This window comes from Gracilinanus agilis, chromosome 1 (assembly GCF_016433145.1).
Source record: "Gracilinanus agilis isolate LMUSP501 chromosome 1, AgileGrace, whole genome shotgun sequence".
Lineage (NCBI taxonomy): Eukaryota > Metazoa > Chordata > Mammalia > Didelphimorphia > Didelphidae > Gracilinanus > Gracilinanus agilis.
The window spans coordinates 709,527,942-709,554,664 of record NC_058130.1 but is presented as its reverse complement, the minus strand read 5'-3'; the positions used below and the strand labels follow the sequence as shown (position 1 = coordinate 709,554,664).

The following is a 26,723-nucleotide window of genomic DNA, read 5'->3' as shown; positions in this document are numbered from 1 at the left end:
GGGAGGTTAGGAGTAGGGACTTGTGGAGGTCTAGTCAGAGCCTCCCAGACCAGATCTCCTCTTTTAAACCCCGTCCACCCCCTCAGGGAAAGAAGGCCTTTGAACGCATCAACAGCCTCACTTTCAAGAAGTCACTGGATATGAAAGCCCGACTTGAGGAAGCTATCCTGGGCACCATTGGGGCCCGACAAGAGATGGTACGGCGCAGCCGGGGTAAGCAATGGCCACCAGAGAGTCCTGTCTCCCTGGGCCAGCCAGACCCCTCTCCTGGGGCAGGCTGGCCCCCGGAGCTCCCAGTGTCTGCAGGACATCCTCCTCCGCCCAATGTGGGAGGGACCGCTGAGCTCCTGAGTGGTTGGCTCGGGTAGGGAGGTTCCCCGATGACCCTGTGACCGTGGGTACTTCTGTGTCTTAGAGAGGAGCCCATTCGGGAACCAGGAGAACGTGAGATGGAGGAAGAACGTCACACACTGGAAGCAAACGTCAGACAGAGTGGACAAGTGGGTGGGACAGAAAGGATCGGGCTGGCAGGGGAGGAGACGGTCAAGACACAAAAGCAGGGCGTAGAGATGGTCAGGAGCTCCAAGAACTGGGCACAGAGGCAGCCAGGCAGCCTAGGGTCCAGATCTGGTGGGTGCCTTTCCTCAGGCACCCCTGGTCCAACACTGCCCCGTTTCCCTACAGAACCAAGGATGAGATGGAGCATGAAGCCTTGGTAGATGGAAACCTGGCCACTGAGGCCAACCTCATAGTCCTGGACACATTGGAGGTCATTGTACAGGTAGGGGCCCTTGGTCAATGACCCCTGACCCTGGAGCTTCTGCAACGGATGATGACTGGACACCAGAGCTCCCTTCCCCGTCTTGCTTTCTCCTCTCACCCCTCCATCTAGCCTTCCCTCTTCATCCATACAGCCTTCCTCCTTCATCTATCCATCCTCCTCCCAATCTCCAGTCATCATTCCCCCTGCCCTCAGGCTGTGCTTTTTTCTCCTGCCTCCCATCTTTTTCCCCAGACAGTGATCTTGTCAGAGGCCAAAGAGGGCCTGCTTGGGGCCGTGTTGAAAGTCTTGCTCCACAGTCTGGGCTGTACGCAGAGTGCCCTTTTCCTGCAGCACGGCCTGGCCACACAGCGGGCTTTGGTGTCCAAGGTGAGAGGGGCCCAGGTGGGTGCCACACATGTCCCGTCCCCCGGGTAAGGGTCCCCGTGCCCGTCAGCCCAGGTCCTTCTCCTAGGGATAGGAAAGAGGGCACAGAGCCTCCCCAGAGCTCCCTAGACACTCCCAGAATGTGGGGAGGCCCTTTGCACTTCATGTGTGCTGGGAAGGAGCCCAGGCTGTTGTCGGTAGCAGGGAGTGGATGCACATGAGTGCCTGCACACGTGTGTGCCTGACATTCGTGTTTGGGGGTGGGGGTGGCAGTTCCCCGAGCTGCTGTTTGAAGAGGACACGGAGCTGTGCGCGGACCTCTGCCTGAGGCTTCTTCGCCACTGCAGCAGCCGGGTCACCACTATCCGCACCCATGCCAGCGCCTCCCTCTACCTCCTCATGCGCCAGAACTATGAGATTGGAAATGTGAGTGCTGGGTCAGGGAGAGGAGGGAGATGGGGCAAGGGGAGAAGAAGGGAAGAAAGGGAGGGAAGGGAGAGAAGGAGGGAGCCAAGGCAGGGAGGAGGGAAGAGAGAAAAGGAGGAAGATGGGGCAGGGGGAGAAGAAGGGAAGAAAGGGAGGGAAGGGAGAGAAGGAAGGAGACGGGCAGGGAGAAGGAGGAAGAAAGGGAGGGAAGGGAGATGGAGCAGGGGGAGAAGGAGGGAGATGGGGCAGGGAGAGGAGGGAAGAAAGGGAGGGAAGGGAGAGAAGGAGGGAGCCAAGGCAGGGAGAAGGAGGGAGATGGGCAGGGAGGAGTGAAGGGAGAAAAGGAGGAAGATGAGGCAGGGGGAGAAGGAGGGAAAGAGGAAGGGAGACAGAGAGGCTGGGAGGGAGGGACTGGGCAGTGCTCCCTGGCTCTCATGGGGCTCTCAGACCATCCCTGCTGTCCCACAGAACTTTGCCCGGGTGAAGATGCAGGTGACGATGTCCCTCTCATCCCTTGTGGGGACGACACAGAACTTCAATGAGGAGCACCTGAGGCGTTCGCTCAAGACCATCCTGACCTATGCCGAGGAGGACCTGGAGCTTCGGGACAGCACCTTTGCTGAGCAGGTGCCCTGAGGCCTTAGCCCTGGCCCTTCCCTCTTCCCTCCTGTCCTCCCCTGTCCTTCCAGCTGCCCTCCTGGCCTTCCTCCAATCCCTGCCATTGCTCCCAGGTCCAAGACCTTATGTTCAACCTGCACATGATCCTGACAGATACGGTGAAAATGAAGGAACACCAGGAAGACCCAGAGATGCTCATGGATCTCATGTACAGGTGAGGGGGGTGGCGGGGTACAGAGTAGGCTGGGGAGGGGGGATGGTCGGGTGAGGTGGATGAGACCAGCTGCCTCCTCCTTGATGCCAGGATTGCCCGTGGGTACCAGGGCTCCCCAGACCTTCGGCTGACGTGGCTTCAGAATATGGCTGGCAAGCACACGGAACGGGGGAACCACGCCGAGGCAGCTCAGTGTTTCGTCCATGCGGCGGCTCTGGTGGCCGAATACCTCGCCCTGCTGGAGGACAGCCGCCACCTACCAGTGGGCTGTGTTACCTTCCAGGTGGGCAGGGGGCAGTGGCAGTGTGTGTGGGGGGGGGGAGGAAGGGTACAGCTGGCCTGAGCCCGGATGGGTCACCTTCTTGCCTAGAGCGTCTCATCCAACGTGCTTGAAGAGTCGGCGATTTCAGATGACATCCTTTCCCCCGATGAAGAGGGGATCTGTTCCGGCAAGCATTTCACCGAACTGGGGCTGGTGGGGCTGCTGGAGCAGGCGGCCGCCTCCTTCACCATGGTCAGCTGGGGCCCAGGGAGTGGGCTGACTGGGGGGAATCGGGGGCACAGAAATCATTGAGGGCATCCTGAGGAATCCCCAAGGGAATATCTCACTCCCTTAGTCCCCCGTCAGAAGGAGAGGAAAGCTCCACGGGTCTAGACTGGCCAGGGACCTAAGAGGGGAAACCAGGGGATGAGTTTAACTCGCTGTCTATGCCCCCCATGCCCCAGGGCGGGCTGTACGAGGCTGTGAATGAGGTCTACAAGATCCTCATACCCATCCTGGAGGCCCATCGGGACTATAAGAAGCTGGCCATTGTTCATGGAAAGCTACAGGAGGCCTTCACCAAGATCATACATCAGGTGAGAACCAAGCGAGGCCCTCCGTCCTCTGCCCCTCATCCCCAGGGCTCTGATCCCTAAGCCTCCCTCTCTGGACCCGTAGCTAATCCAGGACCCTCTGCCCGCACCAACGTCGGTCCTTCCGTATAGGCCGATGGTTTCCCCTTGGATGGGCTCCCACATCCCCCCAGGGGCTCATGGCCTGTAGCCCCAAGCCCAGCCTCCAGAACCTCCCCCACATATACAGGCTGGCCCCTGGGGCTCGATGGCCAGGGCATGGGGCGAAGGCAGAAAAGCAGCCACGGGAGGTTGTTGGGGTGATTGGGCGGGCAGGGGCTGGTCTGCCGTGGCCCTCAGGACCTTTCACATTGTCTCTTGGCTTTGTTTCTCCCTTCAGAGCTCTGGTTGGGAGGTAAGCTGAATCCCTGTCTCCTCCCTGCCTGAGCTAGACACCCCTCTATGGAGCCTGCTGGGATGGCCCTACAACCACCAGGGGGAGTGCAAGGAACTCCGCTCCCCACCCCCTGCCCCCCACTGCCCAGGAGCAGCTGTGGCTTGGGGGGAGGGGAGGTAGCCAACCCTAGCCAGTCTCTACCCCCTGCCTGGCACAGCTGTGGGGTGGCCAGTGCCAGGGTCATGATCCCCCTCCTCCCCTCTCAAGTCCCGTGGGCAGCGCCTGAGCCCAGATGACTCAACTCAGCTGGGGCTGCTGCCTCTGGGGAGTCCCCGACTGCTTGGGGGACGGGGAGGGCCTCCCTGGGCACCCTTCTCATGTGGGCAGAGTCAGACACACACACACACACACACACACACACACACACACCACTCCCAGCCTGGCTCTGGGACTGTGGTTGGGTAGCCCGGATAGGGTGACAAAAGACAATGCCAACATCCTGGCAGCTCCCTCACCCGGGCCGAGGCTGCTGGCACCAATCAGAGCAATCGTCCAGGAATCCCCACCCAACTCAACACAGCCTCCTCGGAAACTACCTCCAACGTGGGACAGAGCCCCCCAGAAACTCCCCTCCAACCCTCACCCCAGAGCTCACCCCACCCTCCTCGGGGCAGCCCCCCCAAGCCCCCCACCAAGCTGGCAACCCTGAACCTTGCTTTCTCCTCCAGTTGGCACCCTCTGTGTCTTTTGTTAATCACAGCCAGGCCTGTCAACCCCCTAGTGTGGAGCTATTTTTAGGCCCCTCAGGGATCTGAGAGAAGTTTCAGTCCTAACATGGTTTTGGTGGTGTTCATGCACGGTGGCCACCTGGATCCTCTGGGCCTTCCCCTACCCTTTCCCAGGGCTTCGTGCCTCAGGATCTCTCTGGAATGGGTCGATTCCGGGGCTCTGGGTTCTGGAGCTGCTTGTCCTTTTGGGGTCCCCTACATTAAAGCCCCAAGTTTACAGGGAAAGGGATGTGTGGCCCATGCCTTGCCTCCCACATGTTTATGTTCTCTTCCGTTCCTTTTTCCTCCATGTTGCCTGTGCCTGGCTTTTCCCCTATCTGGATATGCCATTGGTGAGTGAATTAATCTCAAACCTAAATGGCCTTCTCTCAAAAAGAGAACAGCTATGTCTGCGTGCCTCTATTTACCTCTTCTATGCTAGGGGTGTGTGTGGTCAGGTTCAGACTTCTTAGAGAGGAAAGACCAGGGAGCCTGGCATCCGGGGCACTAGACTTGGGGGGAAGACCTTGAGGAGCCATGAGGAGCCCCCATGGGACAAGAGAATTACTTCTTTGTCTGTTTCTCTTTCTCTCTGTCTCTCCATCTGTCTCATTTTCTAGGCATCAGCTCCGATTTCCTCATCTCCTCTGGGATCGGGGTCATTTCTGTGGGTGCTGTGTGTGCCTCCTTAATAGGGAAGCGCCTCTAGTGTAGCTGGAGCCCTGGGGAAGGGAGGGAATTCAGATTCCTGGTCCTGCCCTTCATGGTCCTCTTCTCCCTGTGGACCTACTGAGGTGCTAGTGCCACGAGGTGCCTGCCCTGAGAGCAAACACCAGGACTGAGATGGATATAAGTATTTGGGGTGCTGTGCTAAGCCTAACTTCTGACTCCTGGCCCAGGTCCCCAGCGCATGTTTGGGACATATTTCCGTGTCGGTTTCTACGGCTCCCGCTTTGGGGATTTGGATGAGCAGGAGTTTGTATACAAGGAGCCATCGATCACAAAACTTGCCGAGATTTCCCACCGGCTTGAGGTGACTTGGGGGCTGGGGGGTGGAGGGATGGTGGCCAGAGCCTGCCTTCCCAGAAGCTGGGGCATGGACAGAATGACTCCCTCCAAGTCCTGCCTCTGAATTTCCCTCACCCCATCCCCATTCCCTCCAGCTCATTAGTGAGGGAACTTAACAAGGTGCTGGTGACGAGATCCAGGGGCCGGGAGGGCCTGGGCAGGCCCTATCCCCCAGTCAACAGCTTGGTATTCTGTTTCCCAGGAAAGGGAGGGAGAGAGGGAAGGGGTGGTGCCAGCTCATGGCTAGGAGGAGGAGACTCCCAAAGCTGAGGATGGAGGGGGGAGCAGGGCCCAAACATTTGTTATCAATTTAGCAGTGGATTCCAGGACCCAGGCAAGGCTGGGCGGCCCACGTGATGAGGGAGGAAAGGGGGGTTGGTATGGTGACTCAGGGGAAGGGGGGATGCTGTGGGCTGCGGCTGGGCCGGCCGGAGCCGGGCTCATTAACTGTCTGACCAGTCACAAAGGGGGGCATTGGGGGTTGGGTAGAAATCCTGGGTTCCCCTATTCCCCCCCCATTGCCCTGCCCAAATCCAATCTGGTCCCATCATTCAAACCTATGACCTATCCCCCTCAGGAGTTCTACTCGGAGCGTTTTGGGGATGATGTGGTTGAGATCATCAAAGACTCTAACCCTGTGGACAAAGCCAAGCTGGAACCCCACAAAGTAAGAGGAGTCCCTTAAATGGACCCCCTGATATCCCTTCATCTGGGGCATCTTTTTTTTCATGACCCTCAGCTTCCATCTCAGAATCAATACCGTGTACTGGTTCCAAAGCAGAAGAGCAGTAAGGGCTAGGCAATGGGGGTCAAGTTGCCCAGGGTCATAACCAGGAAGTGTCTGAGGTCAGATTTGGACCCAGGACCCCCATGCTCAGGCCTGGTTCTTCCTCCACTGAGCCACCAAGCTGTTCCCTATCTGTGGCATTTCTAGAGTTCCAAAGCAGGGTGCATCCTGGGGGATGATTGGCAAAATCCTGAGAATATTGGGGAGAGGGCTTCAGCGTGTTTGTGTCTTATGCGGAAGGCGGCAGTCCTGGAGTGTTTGAGGGAATTGGGGCAACTTTGGGGCCTCCGTGACATTCTCCCTTTACCCCATTCTCAGGCCTACATTCAGATCACCTATGTGGAACCCTACTTTGACACCTATGAGCTGAAGGACCGAGTAACATACTTTGACAAGAACTACGACCTTCGCACCTTCCTCTTCTGCACGCCCTTCACGGCCGATGGCCGGGCCCATGGGGAGCTTCGGGAGCAGCACAAGCGAAAGACGCTTCTGAGCACGGCCCATGCCTTCCCCTACATCAAGACCCGAATCAACGTCATCCACAAGGAGGAGGTGCCGGGGCCCCGGCGGGGCTGGAATGGGACACACCAGAAACAGGGGAAAGGCTGCACACCCCCAGCTTCCCCAGACCCCAGCCCAGCTCCCTTGTCATGCCCAAATCCACCCCCGTCGTGTGTCTCCAGACCGTGCTGACGCCAGTGGAGGTCGCCATCGAGGATATGCAGAAAAAGACAAGGGAACTGGCGTTTGCCACAGAGCAGGAGCCGCCCGATGCCAAGATGCTTCAGATGGTGCTCCAGGGCTCTGTGGGGCCCACAGTGAACCAGGCACGACTCTCAGAGGATGGAAACCAGGGTGGGCTGGGCACAGACACAAGCTCAAAAGGGTGGTATCATCAGGCCAGAACAGAAAACCAAGCATGGGCATGAGGACAGGTGAGCCAGATGAGAGGCCAAGGACAGAGAGCACCACAGTGAAAAAGGAGAGGTGTGGGCTTTGCCAGACTTCTGGATTGGGGCCAGCCAGAAGCTGGTGACTGGATCCTAGGCCTGCAAGGTTCAAGGGAGAAATGTGGGCTCTCTCTTAAGTCCCCCTCTTCACCCACAAACAGGGTCCCTTGGAAGTAGCCCAAGTGTTTCTGGCTGAGATCCCCGAGGACCCCAAACTCTTCCGACACCACAACAAGCTTCGCCTTTGCTTTAAGGACTTTAGCAAAAAGTAGGTCTCCCCATCCTCCCTTGCCACCTCTGGCCTTACACCCTTTCCCCCTAACCCAGTCTTGACCTTCCTACCCACCCCACTGAATTCCCCAGCCTCCCCTTGGAGCCTGAACCCCGAACCCCATTCCCGGCCCCAGGTGTGAAGATGCCCTTCGGAAGAACAAGGTCCTGATTGGCCCTGACCAAAAGGAGTATCACCGGGAGCTGGAGCGAAACTACAGCCGCCTGAAGGAGGCTCTGCAGCCCCTGCTCACTCAGCGCATCCCCCAGCTGTTTGCCCCTGCTGCCTTAGGCCCCAGCCCCAGGTAAGGACCCCAAAGTTCCCAGCAAGCCAAGGAGACGGCACAGGGATCGATCAGATTTCTTCAAGCTCTAAGTGTTTGCCCGATGCTCAGATACGTTAGCACTTCTGAATCCAGCAAGCGCAGATATTACAGAGGAGGAAACTGAGGTTCAGAGGGGTTAAGGGAATTGAGAAGCAGCTAGGTGTCCTAGTGAATACAGTCCTGGGACTGGAGTCAGCACTCGCCTCCTGTGTGACCCTATGTGACTCCTCATTTGTAAAACGGGGACAATAACAACATAATAACACCTTCCTACCAGCTTGTTGTGAGGAATGAAAAGGATTAATACAGATAAAGGACTTTCCAGACCTTCAAACACTACATAGTTATTAGCTATTATTATCACTTAAGGTGGCTAGGTAGCACAGTGAATAGTGGGCCAGCCCGAAATCAGGAAAACTTGGGTCCAAATCTAGCATGATACTCCCTACCTGTGTGACCCTGGGCAAGTTACTGAACCCTGTTGGCCTCAGTTTCCTCATCTAGAAAATGAGCTGCTGATGGAATGGCCAACCACTCTGGTATCTTTGCCAAGAAGACCCAAATGGGATCACAAAAAGAGTGGGAATTGACTGAACAACAAATAACATTATTATCAGTACTTGCCACGGGTTGTACAACCATCAAGTACCTGAGGTTGAACTTGAACTTCCTAACCCCAGGTATAGCACCGTGTCCAGTATTTTCCAAGATGTCTCTCAGCCTGTAGTCTGGGGGAGCTCAAGTAGCCCCCTTGTAAGGGCAGAAAAGAAGCACATAAAACTTAGACAAGCCGAAGGGAAGATAAGTGGACAAATTAGTTTAGTCCAACGCCACTGCCTCTTACCTTGGTACCCCAGCACTTAGCCCTGTGCCTGGCACTGAATAAACGGCAGAAGCTATTGGGAGTTATCAACTAGCTGACAGTGAAGGAATAGCCCCAGTTTAGGAGGGGGGCTCCCTGGAGGAGGAAGGAAGAAGAGGGTTACTGATTGTTCCCTTCTCTCCCTCTTCTTTCTCTCAGGAACTCTTTGAACAGAACAAGCTTCCGTAAATTTGAAGGCTGATTGAAAAGGAAGTCAAAGGACAGAAGCCAGCCCAGGGGGGCTGGGAACCCCCCCAAACACAGACGCAATGAAGCCCCAGCCCAGCTGGGGTGGCCCCAGGACTGGGCCTCTCCGGTGCTTTTGTGTCTTCTGTGCCCTCACCCTGCCCCCCTCTGCACTGGGCCCTGTTGGCCAAGGGGGTCTACACCTGTGTTTACGTTATCTTTTTTTAATTTAAAGTGACTTTTTAAAAAATCACCCTCTGAGCACGGTTCCTCCCTCAAAGGGGGCTGGTTGGGGGCGGGTCCTGTGGTTGCCCACTCTTGTATGGCACACCTCGTTTATGTGCTCTCTGCCAAGGTGTTGGGGAGCTTGGCCAAAGTGGGTGTGGGTGGCCGGCAAGGCTGTGGCCCCTTCCGGCCAGCTGGACCTGGCCCCGGGCAAAGAGGAGTGGGGCACAGTGGGGCACCCCGCCCACTTGTGGCCCGCCCTCTCTCCCTCTGCTTGGGTCGGGATGTTTGGGGATGTTTTGGTAACTTTGACTCGACACCGCCCTCCCCCACCCCGACAGCTGGCCCACTAGGGATAAGGAAGGAGGGAGCTGCCCTGCTCCAAGAGGGGCGGGTCTGGCAGAACCCCAACATGCCCTGACATTCAGCCCCACACTCTTCCCAGCGGAAGGGTCTCTGGGGCAGCCGGAGGGGCCCCTCCTTTCCCCCAGGCTTATCCCTGTAGGGCTGGCTCCTCGCTGCTCCCTGAGGGGAGGCCCCCAGCCCTGGATCTTACCCTGCCATTCCGGGAGAGGGCGGGACTAGAGGTGCCGAGCGAGGGAGCCCCTCCCACCCCCACCTGTTCTGCAGGTGGAGCCCGCACCTGTACCCTGGGCCAAGCCCTCCAACTCCCCCAGGCCGGCGGGGCAGGCCATGGGCCAGCGCCGAAGTTAGGTTCCCCGGGCTTTGGGAGGGCGGTGTTAGATGGGGAGGGGAGCGGGAGGCGGGGCCGGGCTGGGCTGGGGGGGGGCGTGATCTCGCGCACCGCCCCTCCAGCGCCGGAGCCCGGCAGGGGGAGGAGGAGGTGCTGCCGAAGCTGGGAGCGGAGCGAAGCCCGCGCAGACAGACCAGACGGGACGGGACGGGGTCGGGGCTGGAGAAGGAAGCGAGGGGCCGAGCCAGGTACTGGGGCGGGAGAAAGGAACGGGAAACATCTGGAGCCCAGGGCAAGGTCCCAGCGGCTAAATCTGGTGTGTCTCCGCCTGTCCCTCCTCTCCATCTTTTTCTCTGCCCCGTTCTGCCTCTGGCTCGCCTTGTCCCCTACTTTTACAAGTTTCTCTGTCTGTCTCGTCTCTCTCTCATTGCGTGTCTCACACATTTGCCTCAGCGGCTCTGGGACCCGCCTGTTTCTCTTTCTTGGCTCCCTATTCCCCTGTGGCTCTGATTGTCTCTCCTTTCCAACTTTCTGTCTCTCTTTCACCCAGATTTAGGTCCTTTGGATGGGTGAACCGTTACTCCAAGAGCCAGTCGCTCTGCCCAGAGCAGAGAAATTGGAATATGAAGGGCTAGGAGGCAGTGATGAGGTCGGAAGCCTCCCTGTGGCCTGGGCTGGGCTGGGGCCGGAATTGGGGAGGGAGTAAGATCCAGCTGTTTGCTATTAGCTGGGGCTGGTTAGGAGGCCCTGAAACCCCATCCTGTCTCATAGCCCCTGGTTGTCCCTACTCAAGCCTTGCTCAGTCCCCTGCCCAATCCCCTCATGCTACCCATGAGGCTCAGCTTCTCTTCTTTCTCTCCTAACTTGGCCAGGTTTGGATTCCCTCAGGGCCCTGGCAGCTGGGGGGTGGAAAAGGAACAGAGGCAGGGTCCCCTTAGCACACAGTATAAAGCTCCCTCTCCCTAGCAGCCTGGTCCCTAAGGAAGGAACCAGCTTGAGACCCAGAGAGGGCTTGACATCCAAGGGAGGGAAACGGGGAAGAAGAAACTGTCTTGTGACTTTGAGAACTGAATTCTGGTGTTCTAATCTCAAGCCCACAATCTGCCTTTCTCCCTTATCTCTGCACTCCAGTTCAGCCGCAGACCAAGAGGGGTGGGAATCCAGGAGAGTCCTTCTGAAAAGTTCAGGTGGCACCCTGCCAGGAAGTAGGATAGAATGAACCCCGGTGCCTGTCTCTTTTTGGGGCAAGGTTCATGCCAGAGAGAGGGCATATGGCTGTCCAGGGCTAGAGAGAGGGCTTCTTGCCCAAGAGGGTATCCATGTCCAGGGAGGGTGAGCCAAACCAGGAAAGCTGATGTCTGAGCCAAGGAATGGGTTTGGGGGCCTGAGGGAAGACTATTCAGCAGGAAGGGGCTACCCATGCCCAGGTAATGGGGCATCTGGCCAGGAATGGGGTAGGGAAAGGGGTATTCTGCTGAACAAGTAGTATTTGGGCTGGGGAAAGGGTTATCTCCCCAGGAAGGGAGTGTGGGGGTTAGAGAAGGGGGATCCTGCTGGGAAAGGACTATCTTGGTCCTCAGAGGGGGTGTCCATTCCAGGTAGTATAGTCAAGTAACATTTCGCTAGGGAGGGGCTCTGATGAGGGAAGGGGGATCTAGTAGGAAGAAGTGTCTGGCCAGAGAGGGAGTGTCCAGTGATGGGGGGGTGAGGGGAGGCTTAGTCACAGTTTGGGAGAGTGTCCGGGGCAGGCAGGGAACATTGGACTGGAAAAAGGGAACCTTGGCCTGGGGAGGGGGTGTCCAGCAGTTCTGGGGCGGGGTGTCCGGCTCAGACTGAATGACCCCATTGAGGGAGGGGGCGGGCGGGACGGGGAACTGGACAATTGGTGCTTTCAGGCCCCTGCAGGAGATTTCCTCCCCCTGAGCCCCTAGCTCCTGCCCCTCCTTTCCTTAATTCTCTGTTTGTCTCTCGCCCCCAGAGTGTCTCTCTTCTCCGCTTGCTATCCTGTGTGTGGCTCTGTGTCTGTACGACCCAGGGCTCTGAAGGAGAGTTCTGACTCCCTCTCTCCCTCCTTCCCTTTCCATCCCACCCCCATCTGCCCTGGCTCAGTCTCTTCCCATATCCATTGGGGTAGGGCAGGAAATCATGGTCCTATACATCAGACGCTTGGCCTTGCCTTTAGGCCCCCTCCCTTTGGCTCCTCCAAGCCCCCTCCCCCTCCAACATCTGGTTTCTGTTCCCATCACACTGTACATCTGGGGGTCTGAGTCACTGGCCACTAGGTGGGGGAAGGGAAAGCTTGCTGGGACCCTGGAGTTCTCAGTCTTTGTCCCATCACCCAGGGTCTCTCCCAGCCTTGATTTCCCATTGGGGACTTGAGATGAGGGAAGGAAGGGCAGGAAGGCAGGAGAGGCAGACCAACGCTTCTTCTCTAGCCCCCCAAATGGTGGGGAATTTGGTGGAAGCGGAAACAATCTGGTCCTCTGTGTTCCAGGGACAAGAGGGACTGGAGGATGTAGACAGAGAGTCAGAGAGAGAGAGAAATTGCCAGAAAGACGTGGAGAGACAAAGCGACTCGGAGAGAGAGACTGTCCGAGGAGAGAGGAGCCCCGGCCCCAGCCCCCCATGTCTGTCTGCCTTGCCCTTCTGTTCCAGGTATGGGCCTGCACTGTGCAGACCTGGGTTCCAGGGGCTGGATATCAGGAAATTGGAGTAAACCTCTGCAGGAGACCAAAGCTTTTTCTACCAGCAAATCTGTGCCTTGTCCCAAAGCCACAGGCATTTAGAGCAATCTCAGGAAGGGAGTGTGAGAGTGCCCAGAGCAAGGTCAAGGGAGCCCTGCCCCCCCACTGCCAGGCCTGAGCAGTCGGCCTGATCTAAGCACAAGAGGTGGGAGGGGGTGGCCCCTCCAGTGACCTCTCAGGGCACCGTGGCCTCCGGGTCCCAGGAACTGGCTCTGGCCAGAAGGACACTGGCCTGGGCCAAGGGCCAAGGACCAAGCTTCTGAAAAGCCTTTTTCCACCCATGGCCCAAGTTTTCCTTCTCCTCCTTCCTTTCCTTCCCTCCTCCCAATTTATGTCTCCTCTCCTCTCCCCTGCTGCCCGCCCACCGAGCCCCCCAGTCCCTGCTTTCCCCTGGGGTGGGTGTGGCTGAGCCCTGAGCCAAGACTTGTTCTGTGGTGGCAGGAAGTTCTCATGTAGCCGAGGCAGCAAAACTGTTTATTTTTAGAGAAAATTGTTTCCATATAGGGGAAAGGCCTCATTCCTTCTCCCCCTCATTCCCTCACTTCTGTCCTGCCTGCTGGCCGCCCTGCACGCTGCTTTCTTCAGCCCCCTTCTCCTGGGATTCTGCCTCGTCTGTGCATATGTCTTTCTGGGTCTTTGCCTCCCCAGGCCTGGTATCCCATCTCTCCATCTCCCTGTCTTCTTATCCTCCTGTGAGAATAAACAAAAAAAAAATGCCCCATCTCGGTGTCCACTTGCCCCCCTTCACTGCCACCGCTGCCTTCCCAGGACATCCCCAACTGCCCCCTGACAGCAGTAAGGGTGCCTCCCAGACCCCTCAAAGGACACATTGGGGACTCCAGTGTTCCGTGGAGGGGCAGGATCAGGCATGGCTCAGATTGTGGGGTGGGGAGCAACCCAGGGGAGTATTTTAGGGGCTGGGCAGGGAGAAGGGCAACATGAGATGCTTCCCCATAGATGGGCATCTCTCAGAGAGAAGGAGGAGGCCCTTGCCTGGGGATGGGGGCAGGGGGAGATAGCTGGACCTGAACAGAGTGGGGTGGATGAGTATTATGGGAACAACTGGAGGCCATCCAAGAAAGGCTGTACAGGACAGATTGGAGGGAGGTAGAAGCAGGGAGGACTGGCCGGCCGGGCAGTTTGTGTTTCTTTGGCGAGATCCTCTTCCCCACGGAATGTGTGTGTGTGTGTGTGTGTGTGTGTGTGTGTGTGTGCATGAGTGTGTGAGTGATATGTTTCAGAGTGGGGAGGGGGGAAGAGCTGCTTGTTCATCTGCCTCTTATTTACTTCTTGTGTCCCCATGCCCAGCCTGATCTGTCCCATTTAAGCCAGAACAAACACTGAGGCCAGGAGTCCTATGGAAAACAAGTTTTAGGGCCAAACCACCAGGATGGGCTTATCGGGCCAGCTGTTGGAATATTCCTCTTCAGATTAGATGGGATCAGGAACATCCTTCTACTCATCAGTACCCTGTGAAACCCGACACATGCATCCCCCCTACCCTGTGCCAAGTTTCCCTCCACCAACCCAACCCAGCCATTCCTAGGCAGCCCCCAGGATCATAGGATTTAGGACTTGAAAAGATTTTAGAGATCATCTGGTTGAACTCCCCCATTTTGACTGACTCGGAAACTGAGATCTGAAGGAGGGAAGTGACTTGCCCAAGGTCATACAGCTAGCACGTATCAGGGACAAGATTCTAGTCCAAGCCCTCTACTCTTCCCTAGTTTACCCCCCAGCTCTTTACAGGACTCCCCACCTGTCCCTCTGACCTAACACATAGCTCAGACTATTTGACATTATTTCTGTTAATGCCTCTAAAGGTTCAGGATAAAGAATCTCCTCCACATTTTCAGCCTCCTGTGCCCCAGAATCAGTGCTCGCTTGCCTTCTCTGCGCCTACACACAGACTGATCAAGCTATCTGATGGACCTGCTGCCAGGTGGAGGTGATGCTGAGTAGCCTCCCTCCCCCCATCCAACCCAGGCAGGTCTGTTTTGAGGCAGGGTTTATACACACACACACACACACACACACACACACACACACACACACACACACACACACACACACACACACGTCTCGTGATTGTCCTGAAAGGAAAGAAGGGAATCAAAGGCATGGGAAGAATGTCAAGTGACCCTCGTCAGGCAGGGCGAGTGTGCTGCCAGCCTCTGCCCAAGGGACACTCACGGTCTCTGAGTCCCCACGGTGTGTCCCTTTCCCTAGGAGGCTCTCGGGACCAGAGTGTGACTCCACATTACGCTGGTGACCTCTGAGGAGGGGAGGCTGAACGAGAAGAGATGGCCCAAATCCTGCACATGGAGTCCGCCTTCCCAGGTCAGAGCCCACCCCTGCCCCCATCTGTCACAGGAACTTTCTGGTATTCTCAAGCAGGGGGTTGGGGTGAAGGGGAGAGAAGAAAGGGAAGGCGATCTGTTCCCTAGCTCAGTGTCTCGGTCCCTTTGCCTCTGGGGCCATCCCCCACTTTCCCTCGAATCTGCTCTTGGGAACCCCAAACGCTGACAGAGTAAAACTGTTCCAAGTGGGAAACAATCCATGGTCCGAGAGAGGAGACGCAAAGCCACATATCTAGCAAGTGAAAATTAATTTGGTTCTAACTGTGGCCATACACCATGGGAGGACCCAAGTAAGAAGTAGACAGGGTTAACCAAGAAGAAAGAAGGTAGGAGTTTTGTTCTGGTGGTTTTTAACCCTTACATTCTGTCTTAGTATCCATTTTAAGACAGAAGAGTGGCAAGAGCGAGGCAATCGGGGTTAAATGAGTTGCCCAGGGTCACATAGCTAAGAAGTATCTAAGACCAGATTTGAACCCAAGTCCTCCTGACTCCAGTCTAGTGCTCTCTCCACGGTGCTACCTAGTGACCCCAATAATGAGTTTTAAGGCAGAGATGGGGAAAGAGGAGGGGGTCAGAATATCCAAAACGTAAAGTTCCCCAAACCTGGGGACAGGAAATAAATGACACCCTACCATCCATCCGTCCATATCTTGTACATTCCAGGGAAGCATGGACCCACGTCCCCCACAGCTTTCCCAGGGAAGGATCCAGAGCCCCCCTACTCGGTCGAGACTCCCTATGGGTATCGGCTAGACCTGGACTTTCTCAAATATGTGGATGACATCGAGAAGGGCCACACGATGAAGCGGGTGAACGTGCACAGACGCCCCCGCCTCGGCTCCCTGCCCCGAGGGACGGGCTCCTGGTGGACCTCAACCGAGTCCTTGTGTTCAAATGCCAGTGTGGACAGTCGCCACTCTGCCTACTCCTACTGCGGCAGAGGCTTTTACCCACAGTATGGAGCCCTCGAGACCCGAGGGGGCTTCAACCCCCGTGTGGAGAGAACCCTATTGGATGCTCGCCGAAAGCTAGAGGACCAGGCAGGGAGCGAGTGCAGCAGGTCACAGGCAGGTGGGCTGGGCAGCCTGACACCCAGTGCAGCAGGTTCCACGAGCTCCCTGGCTGGGGCTGGACTCCCCCCGCGCCTCTCGTCTACCCACAATGGTGGCACACCGCTGAGCTCCTCGGGGCTGTCCACGCCTGTGTCGCCCACGCCAGGCCACCTACAGCATGTACGAGAGCAGATGGCTGCCGCTCTGAGGAAGCTGCGTCACCTGGAGGAGCAGGTGAAACTCATCCCCATCCTTCAAGTCAAGGTATCTGTCCTGCAGGAAGAGAAGCGACAGCTCAGCGTCCAGCTGAAAAGCCAGAAGTTCTTGGGTCACCCTGGGGCCCGCGCCGGGGTGGGAGGCCGGGGCCGAGGCGAGCTCTACCTAGATCTGCCGGACTCCGCTGAGCCCTTCCCAGATTTGGACATAGATGGGGAGAAGAAGGAATGTCGCTCTGTGGGAGTGGGGCCCGAGGATGCCAGCACCCAGAGAAGCGTGGGCACGTGGGTGCGGGAGAGGGACCTAGGGGCACCCGAGGGCCAGGCCGCCCTGACTGCCAAGATTGCCGTGTTGGAAACCCAACTAAAAAAGGCCCTGCAGGAGCTGCAGGTGGCCCAGTCACAGCAGCAGCCAGCTCCAGCAGCAGCACCAGCCCACGGTCCCACCTCTGTCCCCACAAGCCCCTCAGGGGTCATCCAGGAAGGTTCTGTGCTTCCAGAGGTGATGGGGGCACCATCTGGCCGGTACAGCCCCGGTGACTCCCGGATCTGGCCACCCCCAGATGGGCCCATCAGGGTAGACACAGTGAAGGTGGTCCAGGTGCAAGGGGAACCCAAGATTGCTGCCAGCACAGCCACGGGGACCCCTGCCCAACGGGCCCAAAGCCTGGAGCCTTCTGGTCCTGGAGGACTTCGAGCCTTGGTGACACGGAGTCCTGAGGGGAATGCCTGGAGCCAACCCTCTCCAGGCGTACACTGCACCCGGGAGGTGGTGGAGACCACCTTCCCAGGCCCGATCATTCCCATCGTCCCTGCCAGCCTGCCAGCTAGCACCTTCCACGTGGTAAAGAAGATCAGTATTACCACTGAGCCCTACCGGGATGGCGAGAAGGATCAGGAGACTGCGCCTGGCCCGGGGCCTGGATGCAACGGGCTGGCAGGTGAGCCCTGGGGAGGTGGAGTCGGAGGAGGGGAACCGGAGAATGTCTGTGCTCTGCCATAGAGCTTTCTTGAAAATTACTTTTTTGTGGTCAATCTGGAAAAACCACTTGGATTGGCACTGCCTTCGTATTCCCAGCTCTCATGGGTCCCAGGCAGACTCGGGTGTCCGCTTGGCTCAAGTGTATACCTCTGGGATGGCACACCAAAAGAGTGGGTGTAGGCAGTGTTGACATAGATGGGTGATGGAGCAGGGAAAAGAGCAGTATTGAGCTGTCGCATGTCACACGGATTAACTTCTGTTGGGTTTGAACTAGAAAAAAATGTAAGAGAAAGAAACAGGGGCAGGATAGAATTGGCAGAAGGAAAGACCTTATTTTTAAAAAAACAATTAGCACCATCTAAAATTAGAATGGATTTGCTCAGAAGAGAATGAATGAGCTGCCCATATTCTCTTAGGGATGACATTGAGGGGGGCTTATCTCCGGGTAGAGGTTGGCTCGGATGTCCTCTGAGGCCCATCTTCACTCTGAGCTTCTGTGATGGGCCTCATTTTTTAAAGAGAGCCCAGCAATGGGTTGGTGGATCAATAATGGGAGCACGGATGTCTTTGGCAGAAGGGGCATCGCTGGATAGTTGGGATTCATGGCGAGTGAAGAGGAGCCCATCTCTTCCACTCATTCCATGGATCCAGTGTGAATGTTCCTCCCAGTCCCATCCTCAGAATCTTCCACTCGGTGCGTTGGGAAGGGACGTGACCCCTGCCTGCCCTGGTCCAAGCTTCCACCAGGGGCTAAACTCCACATTGAAGAGGGAGTGCCCAGGGAGGAAGAAGAGGAGGGAGGAGGAGAAGGAGGAGGAGGGGGCCACAGCTGTGTTTATTTATCTTCCTTCCAGGAGGGAGAGCTGTGTGTTTATCCCGGTCTCCCCCAGGCTCAGTATTTTTCCTGATGGCCTCCTGGGGCTCAGGCGGCTGTGTTCTAGGTCCATCTCAAACAGGGTCAGGCCTAGCCTGGCATCTCAGGTTACAGATCCTGCTGACCAGTTCCTCAGATTAAGGGCTCTCTGGCCCTCAGCTTCTAGAGGCCATTCAAGCTCTTTCCCTAGGTTCTGGGCAAGAAAGTAGATGGGGCATGTTCTGAGATACCCACCTTCTGGGGAAGAAACTTGAAACCCATTTCAGCTGTAGCCCATTTCGTGGGGGATGAGGGGATACCCCCAAAAGGGGAAGACCCAGTTAGGAAGAGAGCGTATGTCACTGGGGAGGCTTTAAGGATATAAATTAGGGGTCCTGGGTGTGAATCCAGTGAAGTCATGGTGGGGAGTAGGGATGGAGGCCATTAAGGAGGACTTCCTAGAGGAATAGGGTTAGAGAATGGCACTCGTAGAGCCCCAGAGGGCTTAGCAAGCGCGAACAGCTGGGTTAGGCTCAGACTTCCTATGCGTTTGGGATTTTTTTCCCTCTTCCCGACGGCTTTCTTCATGCTCCATGACTAATGGGAGCAGGCAGAGGTCGGAGTGGGGGGTGGCGTCCTGAAGGCTCCCAGGGGTAGGGGAGAAGGTCGGGGGCCAGGGGGTTCTCAAAGAGCTACAGCTCTCCCCAGGGTCTCCTTGGCGCCATCAGCCTTTCTGGGCTCCGAGAAGGGTGAGGATTCGGAGAAGGGGGGGATCCTCTCTGGGAGGGCTGGGCCACACTAGGCTTTTTTCCCAGAATGCCAGGCAAAAAAAAAAAAAAAGGCAGGCAGCTGGCCAGGGTTGGCCAGCCCAGGCCCTGTCCCCTCCCTCCTGAGCCCGAGCTTCTGCCTCCTGCTGGACGGAAGGGAGATTCGGAGCTTGAAAGATCCGAGGCTTCCGTCTCCCTGTCGGTTCCCCTCTCCTCTGAAGGTGCTTTGGGCCGTGCCTGCGTGAAGGCTCCATCTTTGCTGATAGATGAGAGGGAGAGGTGTGAGATGGGGCAGGGAGCCGGGGCAGAACCTCAGGACCTTAGAGGTCATGCGCCAACAGGCCCTGACAAAGTGCCAGGCACCGGGCACAGCAAACACTTTTATTCCCATTTTGCAACTAAGGAAACTTGGTCTCTGAGTGGTCAGGTGACTTGGGTTAATAGACTCATAGATTTGCCAGAATTGTCCTAAAAAGCCATCTAGTCCAAACTCTTCCTTTTGCAGAGGAAGAAACTAAGGCCCAGAGAGGCAGTGACTTGTCCAAGGTCATACGGATGCTAAATGGCAGAGACAGGACTTGCAGCCAGCATCATGTAGGTGGCCGAGGTAGAATTTGAAATTGGGTCTCTTAGCTCCAAATCCATTGTTCTTTTCACTGCGTTTTTCAGGCTGTCTGTGAAATCTTAGTGACTTCTCTTTCGAATGTCATTTAGTGACTTGTTTCTAGGTGACACAGCCGGTTATTAAAATTCAAAAGTGTACAAGTCCTTTATAGAATTGGAGAGTTTCAGAGAGCCAGGTGGGACCTCAGAGACTGTTGATCAGGAAACTGAGACCCAGAGAAGGGAGAAGGGATTTTCCCAAGTTCACACAGGAAATTAGTGGTATTTTTATGTCAAGAGGCATAATTATACTAGCTAATGTTTATGTACTACATTAAGGTTTACAAAGCACTTTACGCGTATTATTTAATTTTGTCATCATAATGACTCTGGGAGGTGGCTATCTGTATCTTCCCTTTCAGATGAGAAACCTGAGGCAAACAGAGGTTAAGGGGCTGCCCAAGGTCACCCAGCTAGCGAGTGATTGAGGGCAGATGGATGGTCAAGTCTTCTGACCAAAGGGCCAGCATTCACCACCAGCTGCCTCTGAGGTGGTGAGATGACAGTAGGATCATGGGGGCCCAGAGTGGAAAAAGAATTTTAGAGGTCATCTAGTTCTCAAACTTTCTGGTCTAAAGCCTCATTTATGTACTTAAAAAAAAATAATCAAGGACCTCCTCTCTGCGCTTAAAGAAATTATTGACTTGTTTATGTGGGTTATAGCTATTAGCATTTACCATATTTGATGTTAAAACTATATATTTTAAATATGAATTTATTTCATTTCAAAACAATGAGCCAAAAATAACAAACATGTCAACAGAAATGACATTTTAATGAAAAATGGTTCTATCTTCCCAAACAAAAAAATGTAGAAGAGTAGCATTGCTTTACATATTTTTGCAAATCTCTTTCATGTCTGGCGTAATGGAAAACAGCTGGATTCCTATATCTGCTTCTGCATTTAGTCCGTTGTGACATGTTGTTTTGGTTGAAGAATATGAACAAAATCCAGCCTCACATAGATATGTAGCTGGAAAAGGGAGGGAGAGTATTTTAATAGGCAGAGAATGACTTTGTATTATTGTGAAAATAGTTTTGAACTCAAGAGTCTCTGGAACTTCCAGGAATCCACAGACCACCCTTTGAGAAGCACTCCTCTCCACTCCAACTTCCTGATTTTATAGATGAGGAAAGAGGACGAGAGAAATAAAATGACGTATCCACAGTCACCCTGAGAGTACACATTGGACGGAAATGGAGAAGCATTTATTAGGCATCTTTTGTGTGCTGAGATAGCTAAACACTTTGCAAATAATTTTTTTGAAAGATTATTTTTAGGCTTTTAAAAAAATCATAGCTATTTTTAAATCACAGTCCAATAATTCTTAAATTATCACAATATTTTCCAAATCAAGTTGTTTTTCCCCTGATATATTTCATAATTTCTTCTTTTTATTATTTTAAAAATTATTTTAAAATTATCTTATTTGATCAAAGGCAGGTTTTGAACCCAGGCTGGAATGGGATGGAATGATGTCTTGGGGCTGGGAGAAAACTGACTTCTTCTCAAAGGGAAATTTGAGAGGGAGTTTGATGATTCTTCTCAGGATAGAGCTTTTTTTATTATTATTGTTGTTGTTATTTGGACCCCAGGAACAGCTGAGGGCAAGGGCAAGAGCCAAAAACTACCCTTGATTATTCCTTTTTTTTTTTTTTTTTTTGAGGCAAACAAGATTAAGTGACTTAACCAAGGTCACATGGCTAGTGTCTATGGCTTGATTTGAACCTCAGATCTTCCTAGTTCTAAGCCTGGTACTCTATCCACTGTGCCACCTACCTGCCCCCTTAAAAACATTTTTTTAATCTTTATTTTTTCCTTCTCTTATTCCTTAACCATTCTTTTTTTTTTTTAAACCCCTACCTTCCATCTTGGTGTCAATACTATGTATTGGCTCCAAGGCAGAAGAGTGGTAAGGGTAGGCAATGGGGGTCAAGTGACTTGCCCAGGGTCACACAGCTGGGAAGTGTCTGAGGTCAGATTTGAACCTGGGACCTGCCATCTCTAGGCCTGACTCTCAATCTACTGAGCAACCCAGCTGCCCCCTCCTTAGCCATTCTTGACGTCCTCCTTTACTTCCTTCCTCCCTCCCCACCTTTTCCAGCTCCCTTTAGGAGCCTCACCAAGCCCTCAGAGATTCCCCCAGGGCCAACAGCCACCCTTCCTACTCAGTCCCTGGGAGAGCCAAGAACAACATCCACCAGTCACAGCTTCTCCAGGGACCAGAGTGGGAAAGTGACGCAGTGTGTGAAGGAAGATGCTGAGGAGGATTCTGGTAAGGACACTGAAGGGACCAGGAAGGGTAGAATCCCTGGCACGATGAAGGGCCAAGCTCGGGGACCAGGCTTCTCCTGTCCAACTTCCCTCACCATTCCTGCCAGCTAGGGTTGGGAGGGAAAGACGAGGCAGGGGTCCCCTGGGAGATTAGCACCTTCTCCCCTCCCAGCCCGCAAGAGAGACCAGCTCCACTGCGGTCTGCCCTGCACTCTCCATCCTTGCACTCCCTCCCAGCACCACTGCTGGGCAGAGCACAGTAGGAGATGGGCAGGGAGGGATCTGATGCTTCCCTTTTCCCCAGCGACTATGCTGCAAACAGGGATCAAGTCCATCATGAAGAGGAAGGAGACCAGCACAGACCCCACGTCCAACAAGAAGAACCTCCAGTTCATAGGTGTCAATGGCGGGTAAGAAGAAGGGCTGTAACTGCAAAGAACGCTGGTCCTCTAGCTCAGTTCCTCCCTGACCTCTGAGAGCCACCTTCTTGCAGAGATTTGGTCCTGGCTCCATCCGAGCCATCCTGGGGGGGGGGTGTAATCAAGGGGGTTGATCACCAGAACACACAATGGACCAGTGGGGAGAAGGAGGAGCAGACAGGTGAGAGGGAAAGGATCTGAAGACCTCATGGACTCCTGTAGGGCAGACACAGCCCATTAACATGCCACATTCTTCAAATTAAGCAGGGTCGCTTTGTGATCTTCCTGTCCCTTGGCAGCTGCCCCTTATGGGCACTTACATCATAGTTTACCAGGAAGGACCTATCCAGTGGGGTTTGCCTCCTCTACCCCCAAAGATGACCATGACTTTCAGTGGGTTGGGTGCTTCATTTATTCATTCCTGCAGTAAACACATATTAAAAACTTGTTTATTGGCGGGAGGGAAAGAACATGAATCATGTAAACATAGAAAAATATTCTAAATTAATTAATTAAATGAAATTTTTCAGTTAAAAAATAAAATAAAATGCTATTTTCCATTTTCAAAATTTAAAAACAAACAAAAAAACCCCCTAAAATTTGTTGTTTAGATAAGACAGCTTCCTGCCTTTGGGGAACTTATGATCTAATAAATGTTAAGACCCAGGGGTAACTAGGTAGCACAGTGGATAAAGCACCGGGTCTGGAGTCTAAGGGACCTGGGTTCAAATCTACCCTCAGATACTTCCTAGCTATGTGAGCCTGGGCAAATCACTTAATCCCAGTCACCTTGCCCTTCTGTCTTAGAATTGACAAGTATGGGTTTAAAAAGAAAAAAAAGACCCAAACATAGATCAATATAATATATAACCTATTTTAAATAGGTTAGGGAGGAACTAAGTACCATTCTATAGGAGCTCCAAGATGGGGGAAGGTCACTACCACGCTGAGGATATGGATCAAGGTAGACTTCCTGGAGGATGTGGCATTGAGACAGGCTTGGAAGAAAGACAGCAGGCAAGAATGCTGACAGAGGGGGCAGCTGGGTAGCTCAGTGGATTGAGAGACAAGCCTAGAGATGGGAGGTCCTAAGGTTCAAATCCGGCCTCAGACACTTCCCAGCTGTGTGACCCTGGGCAAGTCACTTGACCCCCATTGCCTACCCTTACCACTCTTCTGCCTTGGAACCAGTACATAGTAGTGATTCTAAGATGGAAGGTAAGGGTTTAAAAAAAAGAGAAAAAAAAAAGAGTGCTGACAGAGAGAGCCTACCTAGAACCTAGGAAGACAGGTTCAGACACATTCTGATTGTGGGATCCTGGACAAGTCACTTCAATTCTTAAGGCAATAGGCAGTCTCTAAGACTATAAATTAAAGAAAAAATATAGATGTGAATTGGTAGAGAGAGTTTCCTCACTGAAGAGTTCTCTGTGCCATAAAATCTCAGGTCCATTTCCTACTCTCTAATGCTATTAAGAGGCACAGTGTTATCTTGGATGTCTAGCCCTAGAACCAGGAAGCACTGGCTGTATGACCCTCAACCAGTGGTATCAAATTCAAATCAAACCAGATCCCTATGGGCCATGGGTTGGCTTTAAAAACCACAAATTGGCATTATCTGTGTCATATAGTATTTTTATTTATTTTGTTAAATATTTCCCAATTATATTTTTATTATTATTTTTTAAACCTTTAATTTCCAGTATTGGTTCCAAGGCAGAAGAAAGGTAAGGACTTGCCCAGGGTCACACAGCTGGGAAGTGTCTGAGTCCAGATTTGAACCCAGGACCTCCTGTCTCTAAGCCTCGCTCTCCATCCATTGAGCCACCCAGCTGCCCCCTTCCAATTACACTTTAACCTGGTTCTGACAACACCTGTGAGATACAGTATTGATACTTCTGCCCTGGCCAACTCATTTAAGTGTGAAAGTTTCAGAGTAATTTCTGACCTGCCAAGAAATCATGACTTCCTTCCTCATCCAGGAGTTCCTGATGCTAATGATTTGAAGATTTGAAGAAGAGCGTAGTTCAATAGAAAAAGGGGAAATGAGGAGGATTCCGGGCAGAAGGGAGAAGGGAAAGACCTGAGTGAGTTTGGCACGAATTTCAGGAACAGAAGAGTCCAGTTTGCCCAGAGTGTAGCCTGCGCAGGGACGAGAGACGTGAGAGTAGCTGGAGGTTGCATCAATGCCAGATGAAAGAGCCTGGTTTTGACGTCCAGGGCTTAGCACAGTGCCTGGCACAAAGTAGGCGCTTAATAAATGTTGGTTGACTGATTCCGAGCAGTAGGAAGCCCTTGAAGGTTTCGGAGCACAAAGCTGTGCTCTGGACTCCGAGGTGAAGTGCCCTGGGGCCAGAGGCTTCTCATTCCATCAGTCCACAGGCCAGCCATCCCTGACGGGCCCTCCCTTCTCTCCAGGTATGAGTCCACTTCATCTGAGGATTCCAGCACGGCTGAGAACTTCTCAGACAATGAGAGCACAGAGAGTGAATACCATGAGGCCCACGAGGGGCTCCCTGGGGCCAGCGGCGATGGAGGCCGGCCTAGAGGCTTCATGGCAGAAGCCACTTGGGGAGGCAAGGCTGGGACCATACAGAGGAAGGAGCCTGTGGCTGAGGCGGCCCGAAACCCAAAAGCAGAAGATGAAATCAGGTAAGTGCCTCTCAAACATACAGCTTCTACCATTGGCAACACTCACCCACTGATGGCAGCTGTTTAGAGGTGGTTTATTTAAATGGCATCCATCTCCCCCCAAAATGACAACATTAACAACTATGCCAAGGACATACTTTACTGCATCGATTACCACCATTAATAATTTAGGGGCTAGGGCCAGCCAGGTGGCTGTGGCTCAGTGGATTGAGCCAGGCCCAAGGATGGAGGTCCTGAGTTCAAATTTAGCCTCAGACACGTCCTAGCTGTGTGACCCTGGACAAGTCACTTGATCCCAGCTGCCTAGCCCTTACCACTTTTTTTTGCCTTGGAACCGATACTTAGTATGGATTCTAAGACAAAAGGCAGAGATTTTAGTGGGGAAATATAAAGAAAGAAATTCAGGGGGTAAGGGTGGAGTCACTAAGCAGCTTCTTTTTTAAAAGTGCAGACTCTAAAAAGTAGTATAACTCCCATTAAACCAAGCCCAGTCCCTCACACCTACAAGTAAATTCGTTTATCAGATCCTGCTCTCTGAGAGAGATAATTATAAGAGAGATAGAATCCCCCCACTGGGGAAAAGAGCACTCCTGGTGGTGGGTCATTAGGAAAGTAAAGACTTTTTGTAGAAAAAACCTCCTATTACTGATTGGGTGATAGCTGGAGTCAGACAGAAAATGCTTTACAATTTCAGACTTATCAGTATGTTAAGAAGTGTGTGGGGGCAGCTGGGTAGCTCAGTGGAATGAGAGCCAGGCCTGGAGACAGGAGGTCCTAGGTTCAAACCCGGCCTCAGCCACTTCCCAGCTGTGTGACCTTGGGCAAGTCACTTGACCCCCATTGCCCACCCTTACCACTCTTCCACCTAGGAGACAATACACCGAAGTTAAGGGTCTAAAAAAAAAAAAAAAAGAAGTGTGTGGAAGTATTCAAATGTGTGTGTGTGACTGGCAAAAGGAATAAACAGTCCCCAAGTGTCCACCTAGCTGCCTTTTCTTTGCTAAAGCAGTATAACTTTAAAGTGGCCATACATGAACCTCATAGAGAAAATTTCAAATGGAGTGAAGAATCACTGATTACCAAAGGAATTTTTGTGGGGTTGCTGGAGTTTGGGGCAAGTCAGTTTACATGTATGGAAGAAACAGCTGGCCTTCCATGGAGCTTTCTGGTACCTTAAATTGTATATCTCTGCCATGTCACTGAGGCCATGCAGACATTTTCCTGTTGTAGACATCTTTTTGCCTTGGGATCTTGAGTGTTTTGTGCAGATTGTCTTTTTTTTTTCCTTTTCAGTATTAGGCAATTTGTGTGTGTTGGTGTGTGCTTTTTAACTCAAAAGGATCCCTCAACCCCCTGCCATATCACTGAATGACATACAGAAACAAGACCAGATATTGTTTGTATCTTTGTTATCTTCCTTACGTATACTGGTTTGTCTGTGATTAATGGAAATGGTGTCAGATGCTTCTAACTGATGCATACAACAGACTCAACAGGGGACAGTCTCTTGCAAAGTAATAGAAAAAAATCTAATATGCATAAAACAAATACAAGTCACTAGGCTTTAACCTATGTAAAAACAAAGTGGCAGAAACCATTTCTCATGTGGCTGCATAGACTGTATTTTATATCTGATCTTTAATGTAGCTTACTGGTATTCTCTTCCTTAACCAAAATTGGTTCTTTTTTTTTTTTTCTTTTCAAAAGTAATAAATTGGGAGAGATACTAGTTTGGATAACATTCTGAACCGTACAAAAAAGAAATCCTATTGTTGATCCAAATAAATTATTTTTGTTTGAAATATTGGGGGGAAAAGGGTAGGAGTCAGAACTTGGTGGTGGGTGCTGATATTGTCTGTAAGTCATAGGCATTTGGGGACAAGTAAAAAAGGGGGTTGGGCTGGTTGTCCGCAGACCTAAGTTCCAGTCAGCTTTGTCCCTTATTAGCTGTGTTTGACTGGAAAGTC

The 26,723-nt window shown here is 53.2% G+C and overlaps 2 protein-coding genes across 5 annotated transcripts in view; both read left to right on the top strand.

The window, feature by feature from the left end:
• Window positions 1-9,108, top strand: part of DOCK6 (dedicator of cytokinesis 6) — a 65,357-nt gene extending 56,249 nt beyond the window's left edge. The window contains 18 exon segments of the mRNA XM_044684992.1: window positions 87-213; window positions 416-500; window positions 685-781; window positions 1,016-1,150; window positions 1,421-1,573; window positions 2,042-2,200; window positions 2,305-2,405; window positions 2,496-2,688; window positions 2,776-2,919; window positions 3,132-3,263; window positions 3,640-3,654; window positions 5,311-5,436; window positions 6,049-6,138; window positions 6,577-6,813; window positions 6,945-7,088; window positions 7,373-7,479; window positions 7,619-7,786; window positions 8,829-9,108. Coding sequence (XP_044540927.1) covers window positions 87-213; window positions 416-500; window positions 685-781; window positions 1,016-1,150; window positions 1,421-1,573; window positions 2,042-2,200; window positions 2,305-2,405; window positions 2,496-2,688; window positions 2,776-2,919; window positions 3,132-3,263; window positions 3,640-3,654; window positions 5,311-5,436; window positions 6,049-6,138; window positions 6,577-6,813; window positions 6,945-7,088; window positions 7,373-7,479; window positions 7,619-7,786; window positions 8,829-8,871 — 2,256 coding nt within the window. The 3' untranslated portion in view covers window positions 8,872-9,108.
• An 834-nt stretch (window positions 9,109-9,942) lies between these two features.
• The window catches only part of KANK2 (KN motif and ankyrin repeat domains 2), a 30,710-nt gene continuing 13,929 nt past the window's right edge, over window positions 9,943-26,723 (top strand). The window contains exons 1-7 of one of the 4 annotated variants that reach the window (XM_044670201.1): window positions 9,943-10,022; window positions 12,269-12,429; window positions 14,748-14,858; window positions 15,542-17,086; window positions 21,516-21,686; window positions 21,990-22,095; window positions 24,523-24,756. In XM_044670201.1, coding sequence (XP_044526136.1) covers window positions 14,822-14,858; window positions 15,542-17,086; window positions 21,516-21,686; window positions 21,990-22,095; window positions 24,523-24,756 — 2,093 coding nt within the window. In that variant the 5' untranslated portion in view covers window positions 9,943-10,022; window positions 12,269-12,429; window positions 14,748-14,821. The other 3 variants (XM_044670209.1, XM_044670217.1, XM_044670228.1) reach the window with 3 other exon arrangements.